Source organism: Rhinolophus sinicus, linkage group LG01 (assembly GCF_036562045.2).
Source record: "Rhinolophus sinicus isolate RSC01 linkage group LG01, ASM3656204v1, whole genome shotgun sequence".
Lineage (NCBI taxonomy): Eukaryota > Metazoa > Chordata > Mammalia > Chiroptera > Rhinolophidae > Rhinolophus > Rhinolophus sinicus.
The window spans coordinates 114,869,679-114,887,617 of NC_133751.1; the positions used below are offsets into that span (position 1 = coordinate 114,869,679).

Below are 17,939 nucleotides of genomic sequence, written 5' to 3' on the forward strand. Positions count from 1 at the left end.
CTCCTTTTTGTAGTGGGTCACAGATCCTTAGCCTCCTATGTATCAGGTGGAAGTCCCTGGAGCACAATCCAAATGACGTATTTCTCTTATCCAGGTTCGAGAAGGAAAATACCGTATTTTGAAATGGTTAAGCCATAGATAACATTCTTTAAAACGAGATTTTATTGGTAGGTAGGGGAAGATACAGGTAAATTTCAGGAGGGGGAGTGGTTTGTTTTTTCATTTATTTAGCATCTATCTATTTACCTATTTATCTATGTCTTTTAGTAACAAACTTTAAAGTGATTTTGCACATATATTATAATGAGGCATACTCACAACCTGTTCTTTTGGTACACTCATGAAAGCTAAGTTGCAAAAGAGAAAAACATGGATAAAAAGCACTTTAATTTCCTTAGTGTTTTTGTTTGTTTGTTTGTTTGTTTGTTTGCAGGGGCAGAGGCATCATATGTATATGGGGAAAATCTAAGTTTCTGAGCATTCCATGTCTTCTTAAGGGAACTATGGCTTTCTTTAGGTGTTCTGGCTGTGCTAGGTAGAACCCTATGTTTGCCAAATGCCAGCTAATTTAGCACACAATGCCCTCCTGTCTTCTGCACATTTAGGACACGGTTCTTTCCCTGTGGGTTGACATCCATCATGGTATGCCTCACCACAGGCAGGTCTGCATGTCACTGTACTCAACTTATCCCAAAGAAAGAGAGAGAGGGGCTCAGCTTCCTTTGGAAAAAATGGAGAGCCACTGGCAGAAGGCAAGGGCAGAGTTCCAAATGACGCAGAGGCAAACCAAAAAAGAAACCAGAAAAAGAGTCAAGCCTGGGAAAAAGGAAGTGACCATTTTTGTATGAGAATGACTCCCTGCCTTTCATTTAATATTTATTAGTATTAAGGAAGGGGCTGGATGTTATAAATGTAAAAGAGAATTATCACAAAGTATTTACTATCAGATAGTAAAGAAGGGAAGCCATAGAAGACCTTAGTATGTAAATTCAAATTACATGAAAGACTGGAAAAAATCAGCTAAATATATATTTGGCAATTAGCAGGAGAGATATAAGAATGAAGATTAGTTCAGACTCACCCCAAAAGCCTACCAATGAAGGTCTTTATTCTGAGGCATTTCTGAGCATCTTCTTAGCCTCCATGGCAAATATTGGCAGAGGTAGCAGGGAGAACCTCTGGAATCCCAAATTTAGCTCATAAAATTGATACCTAATGCATTAGATTAAATATACACCAAAGGCATCTTTAGAAGCAGAGTCTCACCCAGAAGAGAGCAGTAAGAAGATTTGCTAGTAACCTAATTTGTTGTATTAGCATACCTAAAGAAGCAATTTGTCAATGAATTATCGGAAGGGTGGACATACCTATATTCAGCAGAAATGCTTTGGTTTATTAACTGGCCTTTACTTTTCAGAGGAGATATATGGGTTACTGGAGAGGACCCCCCCCCCAAATTACACATGACTCAGAGAGTATTGTGGGTTGTGGGTTAAGTTACTATTAGTTGCCATTAGAATAACAGGTGTCTTCTACTGGTAATGTTGGATCTGCCAGTTACTGTCATTTAGATTCCCAGTTCATATATGCCATTCCTTCTCTAAAGTTCTGCTCCAATATGCATAACCAAATGTTGTAACCAGCTTCATCATAGAGCATGATGGAAAGGAACAGGTCCATAGCTAGCACATATCTGCAACCACGATGAGATCATGCAACAAATCTCATCATGGTTGCAGACATGTGCTAGCTATGTATTATGGAGAAAGTTCTATAATCTACAAGTCTTTGTTTACTTGTTTCTAATCTGGGCTAATAATCACTATCTTGCAGCACATGGACATAAAACCCAAAAGTATTATAAATGAATCATTTATATCAGTAAGTGAATATGGGGGGTATCAAAAACAGGAGATCTTAATATTACTCATTTATTCTGAATGAGTCTGAAATATCTGAATGCCCCACACTCTGTGCTATTCCAGCCTTCCTGAAAGGAAACAAGACTTGATCCTTGTGGTGATACATGGAACTCAAAGGAAGTCTTTGTTTTTTTCCTCCAGGTTTCATCCGCACTGTATTTCTAACCATGGTGCTGACAAAGTAAAACCTCATTTAATGAATGATTCAGTAGTAAGAATATGTCTGCATTCTTCATAGTTTGGGAATTTCTTCATCTTTTCATCTGCTTATGGACTTCCCCATTTCCATCAGTTGACCATGGTTGAGTGTTTCCTGTACATCTAGGACAACTATTAAGTAGCACAGATGTCCATGCTGTTTCTCTAGAGAGACACTGTCATATGTTAGTATTTTAGCTCTTCATGCCTCAATTTCAGCCAGTGGATCTTTGGAAGTGTTAACTTAAGGGGCAATCACTTTGACTTGCCCGTAATGAAAAACTGTAATGTGAAATATTAGGCTCAAAGAAGAAAATTAATTTGTTTAATTTGCACAGCCAGCTGTTAGTGTAGCCACTATTAAAATCTAGTTACATCTAACCCATTTTTACTATTGTTTTCATATTATAAAATACATGCCAGTTTTAGAAAACTGGAGGAAAAAAACAAAAACAATTATGAGGAAGGACTAGAATAAAAAATCATCAAAAATCCTAGAACCCAGTCATTGGTCCTATTAAAATTTGAGTATATTTCAAGTGTGTTTATTAGTTGCTTATATGAAATCTTTACTTATTATATAACATTTGTGTTCTTTCCATGTTGCCACACAGACTGCAAACTGGGGAGAATTCATAACATCCATAATCTTGTTTGTTTTTTTTCCTAGAAAAATTAATCAAGAAAGGGATAAAAAGAGACAGAGAGAGAAGGAGGGAGGGAAGAAGGAAGATGGAGGGAGAGAAAAGGAAGGAAGGAAGGAAGAAAAAAGAATCTAAGTTAATGGGCTAAAGAATGGTGCTGGACCAATGAAGAAAGATGTTTTTCCCTTCCCAGTTCACATGGACAATCCAGTAGAGATTCTTTACTGACACTTCCCCAGTGTGTGTTCCTTAGCCAACCTCCAATTTTACAATTCAGAAATTGGGTCAGAGTGGAGGGATTCAGTACCATGGCTATCTCCTGGAGATGGTCCTGGAAAACATCAAGGCTGTGGTTCTTTTCAAGTGATTCTCTTTCTTTGCTGACTGTCTGATTCACACTACCTTGTCACCCCACCATGGCTGACTTGGGCAGGCCAGTTCCACGGTGAATTAAACTAGGTGGTTCCCTTTTGATTACTTTTATAGGGTAGGAAAATTATTTTTCTGTAACTAGTAATAAGAAAGAGATTTCTTCTCTCCATCCATAAGCACATGATAGAGATCCCACTTCACACTTTTCACATATCATTCAAATCACCTATGGCAGTTTGCTCTCTGTGGAATTACAACAGCACAGACCTTGCATGAAGGTGGGAGAATCAAAGAGCGGAGATATTATGTGACTGGGGAACTGTTGTAAGAGCTAAACAAGCCATTGATAGCACATGCAGGTCACTCATCCTTACAAGAGTTCAGTGGCTTTGAACAAAGATGCTCTGCAATCTGCAGTATGTACAGTTGCAGCAAAGTGAGAGTCCTAGAATGGCATAAACGTGCAGTGCAGTGTCCGTGGGGACCAAGCATAGGGTCCGTAGGCAAAAGGTCTGGATTATATAATCAACTCATTGAGATGTCTTGAGATATAGGTGAAAGTTCTGCACAATCTCCAGAGTCAAATGTGCAGTTACTTTAACTCTTTTGAAATTCAAGCATTTTAATAAGCCAACCCACGGATATTTATAGAAGGTTTATCATGTTTCTGAACTTGTAGTTAATATTATGAACAATTTTTAAAAATGTGGTTTTTTTGAGAGCCTGCACTTGAACACTGTACTATACATTTAAATTCATATTTCATTTAAGTCACATGGCATTTCCAAAAATTATACCCAACCCATTTTACAGATAAAGAAACTGATGGACAGTGATGCCCACTCAGTTCCCAAGGTCATAAATTTGCATAACTGTAGACCGAGGATTAGAACCCCCTTCAGTCCTACCCCTATGTCCTGACATTGATAATTAAAATGTTATAAACCTTCATGAAACAATTACATATTAAATATTAGGCAGTCCATGTGCATGTATTAAATTATAAGAATAGAGAGATCAGGATGGGAGAGAGGAGTCCAGAGAAGCTTTATGAGTTAACCTTGAATTATCTGGAGATTTTATTATGAAAAGTAGAGGAAGATAGGCATTTCAGACAAAGTGTAATTGGGAGAATGTTCACCTCATTTTTCATAAATTTTATCATTCACGTAATAAGAATCCCTTGAACAAATACATTAACTCAGGCACTGAGCTAGGCACTGGGGGTTAAAAGTTGGGTTTAGCAGTCCCTATTTTCAAGTAGCTCCCAGCCTGATAAAATAATTATTTTTATTTACTTTATAACTTTGTAATATGAATTAAAACATATAATTATGTACCACCAAAAACATGTAACATAAATGTATTTAGATCACGTTTTGTAAGATAACAAAGAAACAGAAGATGTATACAAATTAGGGGCCAGACTTGAGAAGCAACACCTAAATCTGGAGAGTGCTTTTATTGAATACAATTTAGAGATTTCCTAACGAGTGACATATGTATTTCATTGCTTTAGTGATACACAAGGATTTGCTCTGGTGTGAGGGTCAAGCCCACTAGAATCACATGGCTTTCTGTTGTTTTTTCACTTTCTTCAGAAGGTCTCACTTGGGTACTTAGGGGAATATTTATTAGATCCCCATATTACCAAATGAGGGATTTTGTGATACTGAATAGCCTATGGAGGTGACATTACCTTTTTAATTTATACCATGTTTCCCCAAAAATATGACCTAGCCAGACAATCAGCTCTAATGCATCTTTTGGAGCAAAAATTAATATAATACTATGTCTTATATACTATAAGACAGGGTCCTAATATGATATGCTATGATGTGATATGATATGATATGATATGATATGATATGATATGATATGATATGATATGATATGATATGATATGATACTGGGTTTTATATTGATTTTTGCTCCAAAAGACACATTAGAGACGATTGTACAGCTAGGTCTTATCTTCGGGGAAACACGGTATCATGTCTTGGCCCTTGCTGTTGCCCCATTTTTCTTTTCCACAACTCTCTCCTTTTGGACCCATTACATTATTTTCTGAGACCCTTTGTTGCTACTAAGCTGCATATCTTATGTGTGTGTGTGTTGGGATGCAGATGGTCAGAACATAAGAAATGAGGGTGAATAGGAGCATCATTTTTTTTCAGTAGGTTTAGTTTTGTTTCTCAATTATTGGCTTACGAGTGACCAAGGGACAACAGTACTGGTGAGAATATTAACTTTGGAGTCACATAGAGCTGAGTTGTAACCCTAACTCTCTGTGCCCTTGGGTAAGTCATGTGAATTCTTTGAGAAAGAGCTCTTTGCAAAGTTGTGTTCAGGAATAATCGAAACAACACATGCAAAATGTTTACCTCATGTGAGAAGATTAGTAAATACAAGTGAATACCATATTGATAATCTGAAAAAATAAATATGGGAAGGTCAGTTCTGAAGATCCAAAGGAGATAGGCATTGCGAATATCCACATGGTCAGTTTTTTAACAGTGAATCAAGCCTTTCTAAGAGTGATTTTTTTTTTTTTTCAGAAATGCAATCTTAAACAAGAGAGTTTCAATTTCATTTAGCTCAGGTTATCTTAAATTCACAGACTGTGAAAGTTAAAGTGGCGTTCATGTTTGAACAAAGATAAGACCAAGCCAGAAGATTCAATCAGAGAAGACTCGAACGAAAACACTGAAATGCACACCCTTAGGCAGAAAATGTTAGTTCTGAGAGAGAAGAAATTGACATGTTTATCCACAGTATGTTGGGGATGGGAGATGAAAAGATTAAGTTAGAAATGTTTTAGAAATACTTCAAGCTTCCTATGCAAATTGTTATATGCTTTAGGGTTTTGAGTAGTATTTACATTGTTTGATTTTAGCGATATTTCAAACCACATGGGAACCAGTTTATTTTAATTATAAATAACATTTTTCCCTAATATATTTTTGGCCTAAAATATTGCTTCTACATATTTTTATTGTCTTTGTCCTCCACAACTGCCATGACAATTTTTATCTTGCCTTAGTGAACTGAAAACTAGTTAAAGCTAGTAGTTGAGCTTCAATTGTCACTGAGCTAAAACTTGAATACATATTCCAGAATAAAAAGTTATTTTGAGATTTTTTATTAAAATATAGATAACATACAATATTATATTAGTTTCAGGTGTACACCATAGTTATTCAACATTTGTATATCTAAAGAAGTGATCACTATGATAAGTCCAGCAACCATCTGACACTGTACCACGCTATCACAGTATTATTGACTATGTTCTCTATGCTGTGTATTACATCCCCATGACTTGTTTTATACCTGGAGATTTGAACTTCTCATTCCTCTTTATCTTTCCCTGCCTTTTTTAATTTTTCAATTACAGTTGACATTCAATATCATTTTACAACAATTTCAGGTATAGACATTTATATAATTTATGAAGTGATCCCCCTGACTAGCCCAGTACTCACCTGGCACTATATATAGTTATTACCATGGTATTGATTATATTCCCTATGCTTTAGTTTACATCCCCATGACTATTTTTGTAACTGCCCATTTGTACATCTTAATCCCCTCACCTTTCACCCTCCTCTAACTCCCCTCCCATCTGGCAATGATCAATATTCTCTGCATCTATGAGTATTTTTCTGTATTATTTGTTTATTTTGTTCTTTAGATTCCACATATAAGTGAGATCATATGACATTTATCTTTTGCTGTCTGACTTATTACATTCAGCACAATACCCTCAAAGTCTATCCATGTTGTTGCAGATGGCAAGATTTCATTCTTTTTTATAGCTGAATAATATTCCATTGTATACATGCACCACCTCTTCATTATCCATTCATCCATTCAGGGACACCCAGGTTGCCTTCATATCTTGGCTATTGTAACAGTGGTGTAATGAATGTATAAACGAGCACATCCCCTCAAAGCTGTGTTTTGGGTTTCTTCAAATAAATACCCATAAGTGGGATTACTAGGTCCTTTTTTGTCTATTGTTATAGTCTTTGTTTTAAAATCATTTTGTCTGGTATAAGTATTGCTACTCCAGGATTTTGTTTTTTGTGTTTGTTTTTCTTCCCATTTTTATGAGATATCTTTTTCCATCCCTTTGCTTTCCATCTGTCTCTTGTAGGCAGCATATGTAAGCATCTTGTTTTCTTATCCATTCAACACCTCATCTTTTGATTGGGGCATTTAATCCATTTACATTTAAAGTAATTGTTGACAAAAATATAGCTATTGCAATTTTATTATTCATAATTTTTATCTTTTTATTTTTTCTGTATTAAAGAAGTCCCTCTAAGATTCTTTGCAATACTGGTTTGGTGGTGATGAACTCCGTTTGCTCTTTCTTGTTTGGGAAGCTCTTTACCTGTCCTTCAATTCTAAATGATAGCTTTGCTGGGCAGAGTGATCTTGGTTGTAGAACCCCTGTGATCACTTTGAATATTTCATGCCAATCTCTTCTGGTCTGCAAAGTTTCTGTTGAGAAATTAGATGATGGACTTATTGGGGCTCCCTTGTAGATAACTAACTGCTTTCGTCTTGCTACTTTTAAGATACTCTCTTTGTCTTTACCCTTTGGCATTTTAATTGTGATGTGTGTTGGTGTGGGCCTCTTTGGATTGATCTTGTTTGGGACTCTTTGCGTGTACTGGGCTAGTATATCTATTTCCTTCACCAGGTTAGTGAAGTTTTCCATCATTATTTCTTCAGATAGGTTTTCAATTCCTTGCTCTCTCTCTTGTCCTTCTGATACCCCATAATGTGAATGTTGGTACACTTGATGTTGTCACAGAGGTCCCTTAAACTCTCCTCATTTTTGGGACTCTTTTTTTTTTCTTTTTGCTGTTCTCATTAGGTGTTTTCTGCTACCTTATATTCTAAAGTGCTGATTTGATCATCTGCTTCATCTAATCTACTGTTGATTCCCTGTAATGTATTCTTTATTTCTGTTATTGTATTCTTTATTTCTGACTGGTTCTATTTTTTATGTTTTGTGTTTCCATTTTTATGTTTCCTATCTCTATGTTGAAGTTCTCCCTGAGATCATTGAGCATTGTTATAACCGGTGTTTGAAATTCTGCATCTGGTACATTGCTTGTCTCTATTTTTCAGTTCTTCATTTTTTCATTTGGGACATATTTCTTTATTTCCTTTTTTTTTTGGCTGCTTCCCTGTGTTTTTTTCTTTGTATTAGGTAGGGCTGCTATGCCTCCTGGTCTTAGTAGAGTGGACTTAGGTACTAGATGTGCTGTGGGGCTCAGTGGCACAGTCTTCCTGGTCACCTGAGCTTCATACTCCAAGTGTGTATGAAGCCTGGTAATTGAGCTTTGGCTGCTGTTTGCACGTCAATGGGAGGGATTCACCCTCAGGCTCATTCATTGTGAGGACTGGCCATGACTACAGTGGAGGAGTTGTGGTACAGGGACTGACCCTACAGAGCAGGATCTGTCTCAGCAAAACTCTGGTGCCTGCCCAATTCACCCTTTGTGTGTGTTATCCCTGGCGGAGACTGGTTGATGCTCTAACTCATTTTGAAGCTGGATACTGGGCATCCTAGCCCCAGGACCATGTGGGAGGAGATCTGCTGAAGGACAAGTTCAGCCACAGCCGGAGCCACAAAGCAATCCACAGATGTTGTCACCAGTACTGTGATTGATGTGCCTTGAGAGGTCAAGCTGCAAACCAAAGATGGCTGCCACTAGTGCTGGACTCAGGGTTGCTCAACCAGAGGTATAGGATATGCTCAAGCTACATGCGGCTTTTCTGCTTTCTGGAAATGTTTGAGAGATGAAGGAAAGTCTGCAACATGAGCTAAGGCACATGGTTTGTACAAAAAAGGCATTGGAAGTGGCTTGGTTGTGCCCAAAAGTTGGGTGGAGCAGGATCTCAGAATCACCAGGGCCAGGTGAATGAACAGAATTAGCCAACTTGATGGAGACTCATAAATGTCAGGTGCCTCCATCTGCATTCTGGGAAGAAGGAAGGCTCAACAAAGAAACAATGGCTTCTGCCATCTCCTCCATCCAGGAGAAAGCTTCCTCTGCAGCACCATCCTGAGGACAGGCAACTCAGTTCCTCCATGATGTTTGTTCCTATTGCCTCTCCAGCTGCTACTTCAGTACTGGGGCTCAGAGCCAGGGATTCCATCAGTGACCAAGTCCTTGTGCCATCCCTCTCAGAGGAGTGCCGGGAACTCTAGCCGCCCTCCATCTCACTCAGCCACAATCTCCAATGGTTTTCACAACCAGAAATTATGGGGACTTCTCTCCCTGGAACTGGAACCCTGGGCTGGAGAACCTGGTATGGTGCTGGGACAACTTGCTCTTTTGAGGGGTACCCCCCACAGCCTAGATATCTCTCCTGATTTTTAATGGTTACACACGGGTGTGGGACCTGCCCATTCTATAACTCTGCCCTTCCTACCAGTCTCCAGGTGGCTTCTTCTGTCTGTCCGTAGTTGTAGGGCTTTAGTTCTACAAGACTTTATACAATCCACAATGATGGTTATTCTGTAGTTTAGTTGTAATTTTGACGCAGTCATAAGAGAAGGTAAGCACAGTGTTTACCTACTCTGTCATCTTGAGCAGAGCCCTAAAGTTTTATAATCTTTTGAAAATTAAGTTTTTCTCTAATCTCTAATAATGAAATTTCTAGGTAAGATGTGATGTTTCCTTTAACTAACATCCTTCTTCCTGGTATCACCAAGTATAGATACAATTTGAAACATCCTACTTGACGAATAGCAGAAATTCTGTTTCTCCAGTTATTTACACAAACTAACTTTCACTCAATTTGTTTTAATACAAGATTCCCAAGTATCAGCACAGAATGATTAATGAAGGAGTGAAATTCATTCATGCCTGCCATTTTTTTGTTCATTAAATCTATTATAATTTGTAATGAATGACATATCCAATAATTTGCACATCACTTGTATAGTTTTCAATGAATCGGCTATTCAAGATAAACATTATGTATTTTTAAAGTTTGTTTATTTTTCTCATTATCAAAAATATTTATAATCACTCTGTAATGCAGAAAAAAGAAAAGAAATATAAAAACATGATATTTTAATTAATGTGTTCTTAAGCTTTATATGCTTATCTATTTCTTTTCCATAGCTGTGATTTAATCTACATTTATACTTTTCTATTTTGCTTTATATTTTAAATTAATACAGTGTAAATTATGGAATGTCCTGTTTATTCAATGGTACTTTTTGTTTTATCAAAAATGGCAGTTAGTACTGAGTATACTTTTGAAATAATATAAATACTTTTTAAATATTATGTAGATTAAGTTGCCTATATAGTGTGCCATCTGGTGATTCTAAGTTTATACATTTTTTTTTTAAATCTCTTTCCAAATGATTGAATGTTATCTCCAATTTTTAAATTATTAGACATTAAAAAGTATTCTACTATATTTCAATTTGTTTTCTTAGGATAGATTTCCATAAAGTAAATTGCTAGGTAAAAAGTTACGAACCCTTTTTACATTCCTCAATATTTATTGACATATATATTTTCAAAATTTTGGTGGATTTCATTTTGTATTTGTTTGGGCAATAAAAATGAACTGACTAAGTAAATGAACAATAAACAATGAGCAATATTAATTCACTTTTAAGGAAATGTTAACAAATAGCTTTTAGTATTTATGAATATTTCATGAAGTATTTTACATGAAAATGTGTGTTAACTAAGTTTCAGGGTTTCACTAAATGCAGTAAAAGACAAATAGCTGCATTTTACTTAAGAAGATGTATACTTTTATTCCTCTGAAGTCTTAAACTCATGAGTGAAATTATTGGATGAATGATAGGAGCAAAGTGTGTGAGCCAAGGTTAGGTGATGGGAGAGGAAGGCTGACTTTAAAACTTGATGAGAGTGAGGATGGATTAAGCATCCGACTGTTCAGATGTTCTGATCCATTAAGATGGTGGTGACGATCTTGGCAGTGAACAAAAGGATAGCATGGTGGCAGCTACCAAGTTGGAATTTTACTGCTTGAAGTTGATTTAAAGATACATTTATGATGAAGAAATCATTGTTAAATGTCTTTTCCCCTTTTAAGAAAAAACAGTGAGGTGCACATCAAATTCAAAGTGAAACCTTCATATTAATTTTATTTGACTTATTACCTAGAACCAGCAGTTTAGATAAGGTACACTACGTTTCCCTCAACCACTCATTTGGGTTTCTTCTCCTTAATTTTCCCTTATATGTGTTGAATAGGTTTTGGATGCTTTTTTATTGAGCGGACATCAATAAGGTGAAGACATGTAAGTTATACAGTTATGTGTTGACATATGTACCTACTCATGAAACCGTCACACCAATCAATATAAAGAACATTCCTCTCCTTCTAGCCTCTCTATACACCTTTCCCCTACTACATCCCTACTTTTTAAATCCAGCTTTTTTGTGTGTGTGTGTGTAGATTCCATAAGATTTCCTACAGTTTTACTTCTTTTCCAATCTGCATGCGTCTTACTTCTTTTTTGCCTGATTGTACTGGCTAGAACCTGCAGTACAGGTTGAATACAAATGGTAAGAGCAGATATTCTTGACTTGCTATAGGTTTCTATAGATGACCTTTATCAGGTTCAGAGAATTTTCTATTTTTTGTTTACTGATAGTGTTTATCAGTAATCAATATTTAATGTTTGTGCAATAGTTTTTTCTTTGTCCCAGAAAATGATCATGTGTTCTTTGTTACTCTTAACCAGCCATTAACTGTTGGACAAATTTTATTTTATAAATAAAAGGTGTGTGTGTGTGTGTGTGTGTGTGTGTGTGTGTGTGTGTAGAGCAAGAAAGAGAGAGAGAGAGAGAGAGAGAGAGAGAGAGAGAGAGAGAGAGAGAGAGAGACTGGTACATTTTACCTACCTGTTCAAAAATCCTAGAACCCATCCTTAGGTGAGTCTTTCCTTTATTACTTCCACGTGAAATATACAAGTGACATGCAAGGTCACCACATATTGACACCTTATTACCCCTTTGAAATCCATTCTTCCTGTTCTCTCTTTACTTAAGCCTCTTTGTCCTGTCTAGATCACTGCCAATCTTACTGCCAGACTTGCCTTCTAATCACATTCTCATATAGCAGCCAAAATAACCTTTCTTAAATGTTAATCAGAGTCAGTAATCTCTGATTTAGTAATTCACCAATGGTTCCCATTCCTTAAAGGTACAGTACAAGCTATTACTTCCCACACGCTAGGGCACTAGTCCTGAATGATATAAACAAGACCTGTGTTGTCATGGCATTGGGCCATGTGGAATCCCTCTGCCATGTTCCTGAACTATTCTTCCATGCCTTGGCATGTGCTTCTTCTGACCGTGTAACCATGTTCCTCATTTTGGCCTTACAAATCTCTGACACATCTCTGCTCCATAAGGAGTACCTCATAGCGCCCTACCCTTCATTTCCCTGGTTACCTGAAGTAATAGCTGCATACCACAAGCATACTTGTACTTTTTATGGATTTACTGATTGACAGTCTTTACATTACACCTTCACAGTGGGCAGTGTGCCTTTTAACTATCTCCTTTATCTCCTTTGTATGTCACCTGTCACTGTGAGCAGCACAAGTATATTTCAATATCTCTTTGTGGAAGGAAGGAAGGGAGAGAAGGAGGGAGGAAGGAAGGGCGGAAGGAAGGAAGGAAAGAAGGGAAAAAGGAAGGGATTAGCATAATTTGACAAATTGTGAGAACTCAAAAGTTGTGGGGAAATAAACAATGAACAAATCAGTGAAATGAAGTTAGCTATGAATTCACTGGCTCTCATTTTTCAATTACAATAAGTTTGATGTTCTACCCTACAGGAAGTGGTGACTTAAAGACATAATGAGGGTGGAGTGAGCAGCCTGCAGGAAAGTGACACTCCCTGCCCCCTTAATGTCACACTGTGACATTATAGCTGTTATAGCTGTTCTGGTAAAACACATCTGAAAGCAGAGGAACAAGACATTTAGCTTTCAGTCACTAAGGGGCCTGGATGCATACAATATTTTTTAAAATTGAAACTTTATATGTAAATCATAATTAGTATTTATTCATTTTGCTATGTCTGAGCCATTCTGCAAATAAAAAAATCTGTAACATTTTTGACAATAGGGTATAGTCAGGAACTTCCCTAAAAGTGAAGGAGGGACAGAGAGCAGGGGGAACCAGGAACCCTTTCCACCTAAATCTGTCACATCCTCCCAATGGGTGTTTTCCAAGCTCAGGTTAGGCTGACTCAATACATATGACCCACATCAGGGTCAGATTGAAAAGGGTCAAGTGGACCTGGATTGGAACCCTGGCTGCATATTTGAGGCCTGCATGTTTAACCTCACTGAGCCTGTTTCCTTATTTGCGAAATACAGGTAATAATTTTACCTTAGAGGATTAAAAATGGAAGTTATAAAATTCCTGCTGTACAGATAGTAGGCACTTGAAAATGACAGCTAACATGATTGTTTCCCCTCCTTTGGCTCTGCCTGCAGACTTACCTAACTCACTGTGCACACTGCCTTCCTTTTACTTACTCATTTCACTCTTCTCCAAAGCGCTACTCTAAATCTGCTTTCTCCATTCAAGAGCAATTCAAACACAGAGACTATGTATTACTTTAAATGGGATAACCTCCATTTTCAATATTGTGCATAACGCCATTAGGGTAGAGTTCCTTTTTATTATTTAATTGTTCACATCCTGAAAAGATGTCATTTCATGTTTAGGAGGGGGTGTGCCTATCAACTGACCCAGAATTTGGTCCTGGAATTTGTGGGCAAAGCTTGTAATTTCTTCACAAGCCCAGTGGAGTTCTGGGCCTGTGGAGATAGAGTCACCTTTACCTTTAGGATAGAGAGAGCTGGCTTCTTGCAGAACATTCTAGTGTTCAAGGCTGCCCTGAGGCACAGGTGTCATCTCACCTTCCTCTCCCCTTTACAGATGATAGCAAGCCTCGGCTTAGTAGCAGCCCACCCTCGGCCACCCTGGGCAGCCTCCTGGATGACCAGCACTGGCACTCGGTCCTCATTGAACGGGTTGGCAAGCAGGTGAACTTCACGGTGGACAAGTCCACACAGCACTTCCGGACCAAGGGCGAGGCGGATGCCTTAGACATAGACTATGAGGTGAGTTAACACTTTGTATGGGTCCCCAAGGCCCTTGCTCAGGATCAGTATGAAACCAGTAAACAGAAGAGCAATAGAGAGAAGCTGTGGAGCCCTGAGAAATCTTACCCTGGGCTTATCTTCGCCTCCATGGAAGCCAGGCCACCTATAGTTGAGGAGTCTGTGGAGGGAAACTGAGCAGTGAGTGTGGGGAAAATGCCTGGGCAATAATGATGGTAACCCACAAGACATCAGCTAATTTTGCACATTTTTTAAATCAGCAAGTTTCCTTTGTATTTTCTTATTTATTTGTTTTTCTGTTTGTAACACCCTGTACCACTGTTTAGTCTCTTGGTTCAGTCATTCTGTTTTCAAAAATTAAATTAGTTGGGATAATGGAAGATATAGGAAGTATACTAGGATTGTGTCACATTTCAATGATAGTCGTGCCTCAATAAAAAAGGAATTATAAATAAAATCCAAAGGAATCTAAAATCTGCACTGTAGGCATTTGATTTGAACCTTCATTCCTAAGCAAATTTTGACTAACACACATGGACAGTTGTTGCTTTTTCAGTTTCTTAGAGAAGAGGCACAGTGACATGCATCGATGCTATCAAACTGTACACTACTGTATACCAGGCTCTGATCTAGGCAATGAAAATAGAGCTCACAGGCAGAGTTCCTGAGTTGGAGGAGCTTAAAATCTAATGTGTAGAGTCCGGCCTGAAGTAACTTGTGCTGGACAAGGAGGTGAAAGCTACAATGGAGAGCAGCACTGGACACTGTGGAAATACTGAGGAGACAGCACTTGGCTCAACTTAGAAAGATGGCGGTAGAAGACGCTTCTAGCAGGAGACGCTGCTAAGTCTCCAAGGAAGAGTAAGGTTAGCCTGACGAGTAAGGTCAGAAAGGTAGGCCAGCCAGAGAGCACAGTGTGCAAAGCACAGGACATGAATGTCACAGCCCAGTATTTATGGGGTTTAAGACAACAGGTGAGCAGAGGTGTGTTGGGGCCAGCTGGCACCAACTCATGAGGGCCAAATGGAAGACTTTCAGAAATTTTGTAAGCTGGCTAGTAAATACACCTATTATTAAAAATTAGGATACATAAACTTAGAATTCAATAAAATATTATAAAAAGTAATAAGTTCACTGATTCTTAATTATTTTATTTTATCAGTCTAGCTATCCATCTCTCTCTATCACTCTGCATCTACCTATAGGTACTCAAGGTTTTGTTTTGTTTTTTGTTTTACTTCTGTTACACCTGTGTGGTGGAAATGCACTATATTGAGCTGTTATAATGCACCTCTTCCCAATTCCATATTCAATAACATTTCTTTCATAGCTTGATATCTACCAGGGTGGGAATATTTACACCATGAATATTGGCAAATATAAATCAAAGTTTGATTTATTGTTTTGTTAATTGAATAGATCAGTGATGGGCAAACTACAGATTGTAGGCCAAGTCTGGCTTAAAGCCTGTTTTCCTCCAGCCTGTATGTTAAGAAAAATGTTTACATTCATAAAGGGTTATTAAAGAAATTAAGAAACGTAAAAAAGAATATGTGACAGAGACTGTATTTGATTACAGATAAGAGTTCAGTGAAAAATCAACACAAGCATTCTATAACAATCAATTGGTTATATGGAATTTACAATAAATATTATTGGATGTTATTATTTTTGAATTGTATTTACACATTGTTTATATCAGTAAAATAATCTGACGTTTGTACACCTGCACATGTATACACACACGTACATATCTGTGTGTTGGGGGGAACCGTGAATAGCCAACTTTTAAGCCTTTATCAATACAACACTTGAGGCAGGAGATAATGAGAGATAAAACATAAGAATGAGAGAAGACCCAGGTGATGATAGGCCATGGGGATCATGTTAAGAAACTTAAACTATGGGGGATGAGGAGCCACAAAAGGATCTTTTTTGCAGGGTGGTGACATGACGAGTTTTACACTAGTAATTCTGAATGTATGTTTAAGCAGCCATCCCAATTAGCATCCTATGGAAATTTGTTAAAAATGTAAATACTTGGGTCACACCCAAACCTACTGATTCAGAAATTCTGGGACAGGGGCTCTAGAACCTGTTTTTAAAAATCCTCCAGGTGAATCTGTTGTACCCTAACATTTGAGAAACACCATTTTACAGCAGTTATTCTGAAGCAGTTACTCTGTAGTTTAGACTTATAGGTAGGTGGAAGGAGGGGGTTACTGGACGGATGGTTGAAATCCTGTTAGGAGACAATTTCAATCACTTGTGGGATACAGAATAGAAGAGGGAAGTGGAGATGAATAATTGAAAACTTAAGATCTGACATTTTTTATTCAGTCACCATCATGAGTATAAGAAATATTTTCTCTTCTGATCCTAACACTAGTTTAGAATACTGTTGATAAGATATGCCATTCATTAACTTCAAAAGATAGTTTGTCACTCTTTGACTCAGAATGCAGGATACACTGTAGATTTTTTTAGAGTTGCCGATAACACTATCAATTGTTCTCATTTGTCAACTTTTTGTAAATGATTGAAAAAACAAAAAAAATACACACAATGTTGGGATTGTCTTAAAGCAAAGAGACACTTTTTTATGAACTTGAGGACAATGAAAAACATAAAATCATTTTATGTCTCAGTATTTCCCCAAGTACCTTACCTCTAATGGCATAAGAGATGGTGCTAAATTTCACCTATCGTGTCTCCCCGAAAATAAGACCTCATCTTATTTTCATCAGCTCTAATGCGCCTTTTGGAGCAAAAATTAATGTAAAACCCGGTTTTACATTATATTATATAAGACCCGGTCTTATATTATAGTAAAATAAGACCTGGTATTATCTTATATTATATTATGTTATGTTATGTTATGTCATGTTATATTAGATTAGATTAGATCTGGTCTTATATTAAAATAAGACCGGTCCTTATATTAATTTTTGCTCCAAAAGGCACATTAGAGCTGATGAAAATAAGATGAGGTCTTATTTTGGGGGAAACATGGTAGTTGCCTGATCTAACATTAATTTTTAAGCTTATGTCTACCTGTCTGTGGTCTCCTGTGTAGGGAATCTTTATAGAATCACAGCTGCATAGCATTAAAGTGAATGTCAGTATTTGGGGAAATAAATCTAATGAAGTCATTCAATCTATGAAGTTGGAATAGATTTTTTTCAGGAAATGTCCGAATTTCTTGGTACCTCACAAAAAGTATTTCCTAGGGAAAAAACAAACCTTGAGATGTTCCCATGAAGCAACCTCTGTTTCACAGAATTCAAACCCCTTCCAGAGTGTGCAGCCAGCTTCCTCCAATGTTAATAAAAGAAGACAGATTGGCTGTAACAGTGACATTAGATGTTTGCTTTACTGGAATGCAAGAGACATGTCACAGAAGTCCCCAGAACAACTGGAGTTCTCCAGCCTTTGAAAATTCAGCTTGGAGAAGAAGAGCACTGGGGACAGGAGTCTTGCGTTGTAATCATTTTACAACTAGCTTGTTGTATAAATCTGGAAATGAAGACTCTAAACTTTCGTGACTCAGAAGCAATATTAGCACCTTTAATGGAAGCAATAGAGTTATGTCACATATCTAAATATACGGTTAATTTTATAAAAATATGGTTCATTAAT

The 17,939-nt window shown here is 37.3% G+C and overlaps 1 protein-coding gene across 2 annotated transcripts in view; it reads left to right on the forward strand.

Annotated features, from left to right (window-relative positions):
* Positions 1 to 17,939, forward strand: part of CNTNAP5 (contactin associated protein family member 5) — an 807,958-nt gene that overhangs the window by 367,312 nt on the left and 422,707 nt on the right. For both annotated transcript variants that reach the window (XM_019749551.2, XM_019749552.2), the window contains exon 6: positions 14,116 to 14,300. In XM_019749551.2, coding sequence (XP_019605110.2) covers positions 14,116 to 14,300 — 185 coding nt within the window. The remainder of the gene's footprint in view (positions 1 to 14,115; positions 14,301 to 17,939) is intronic.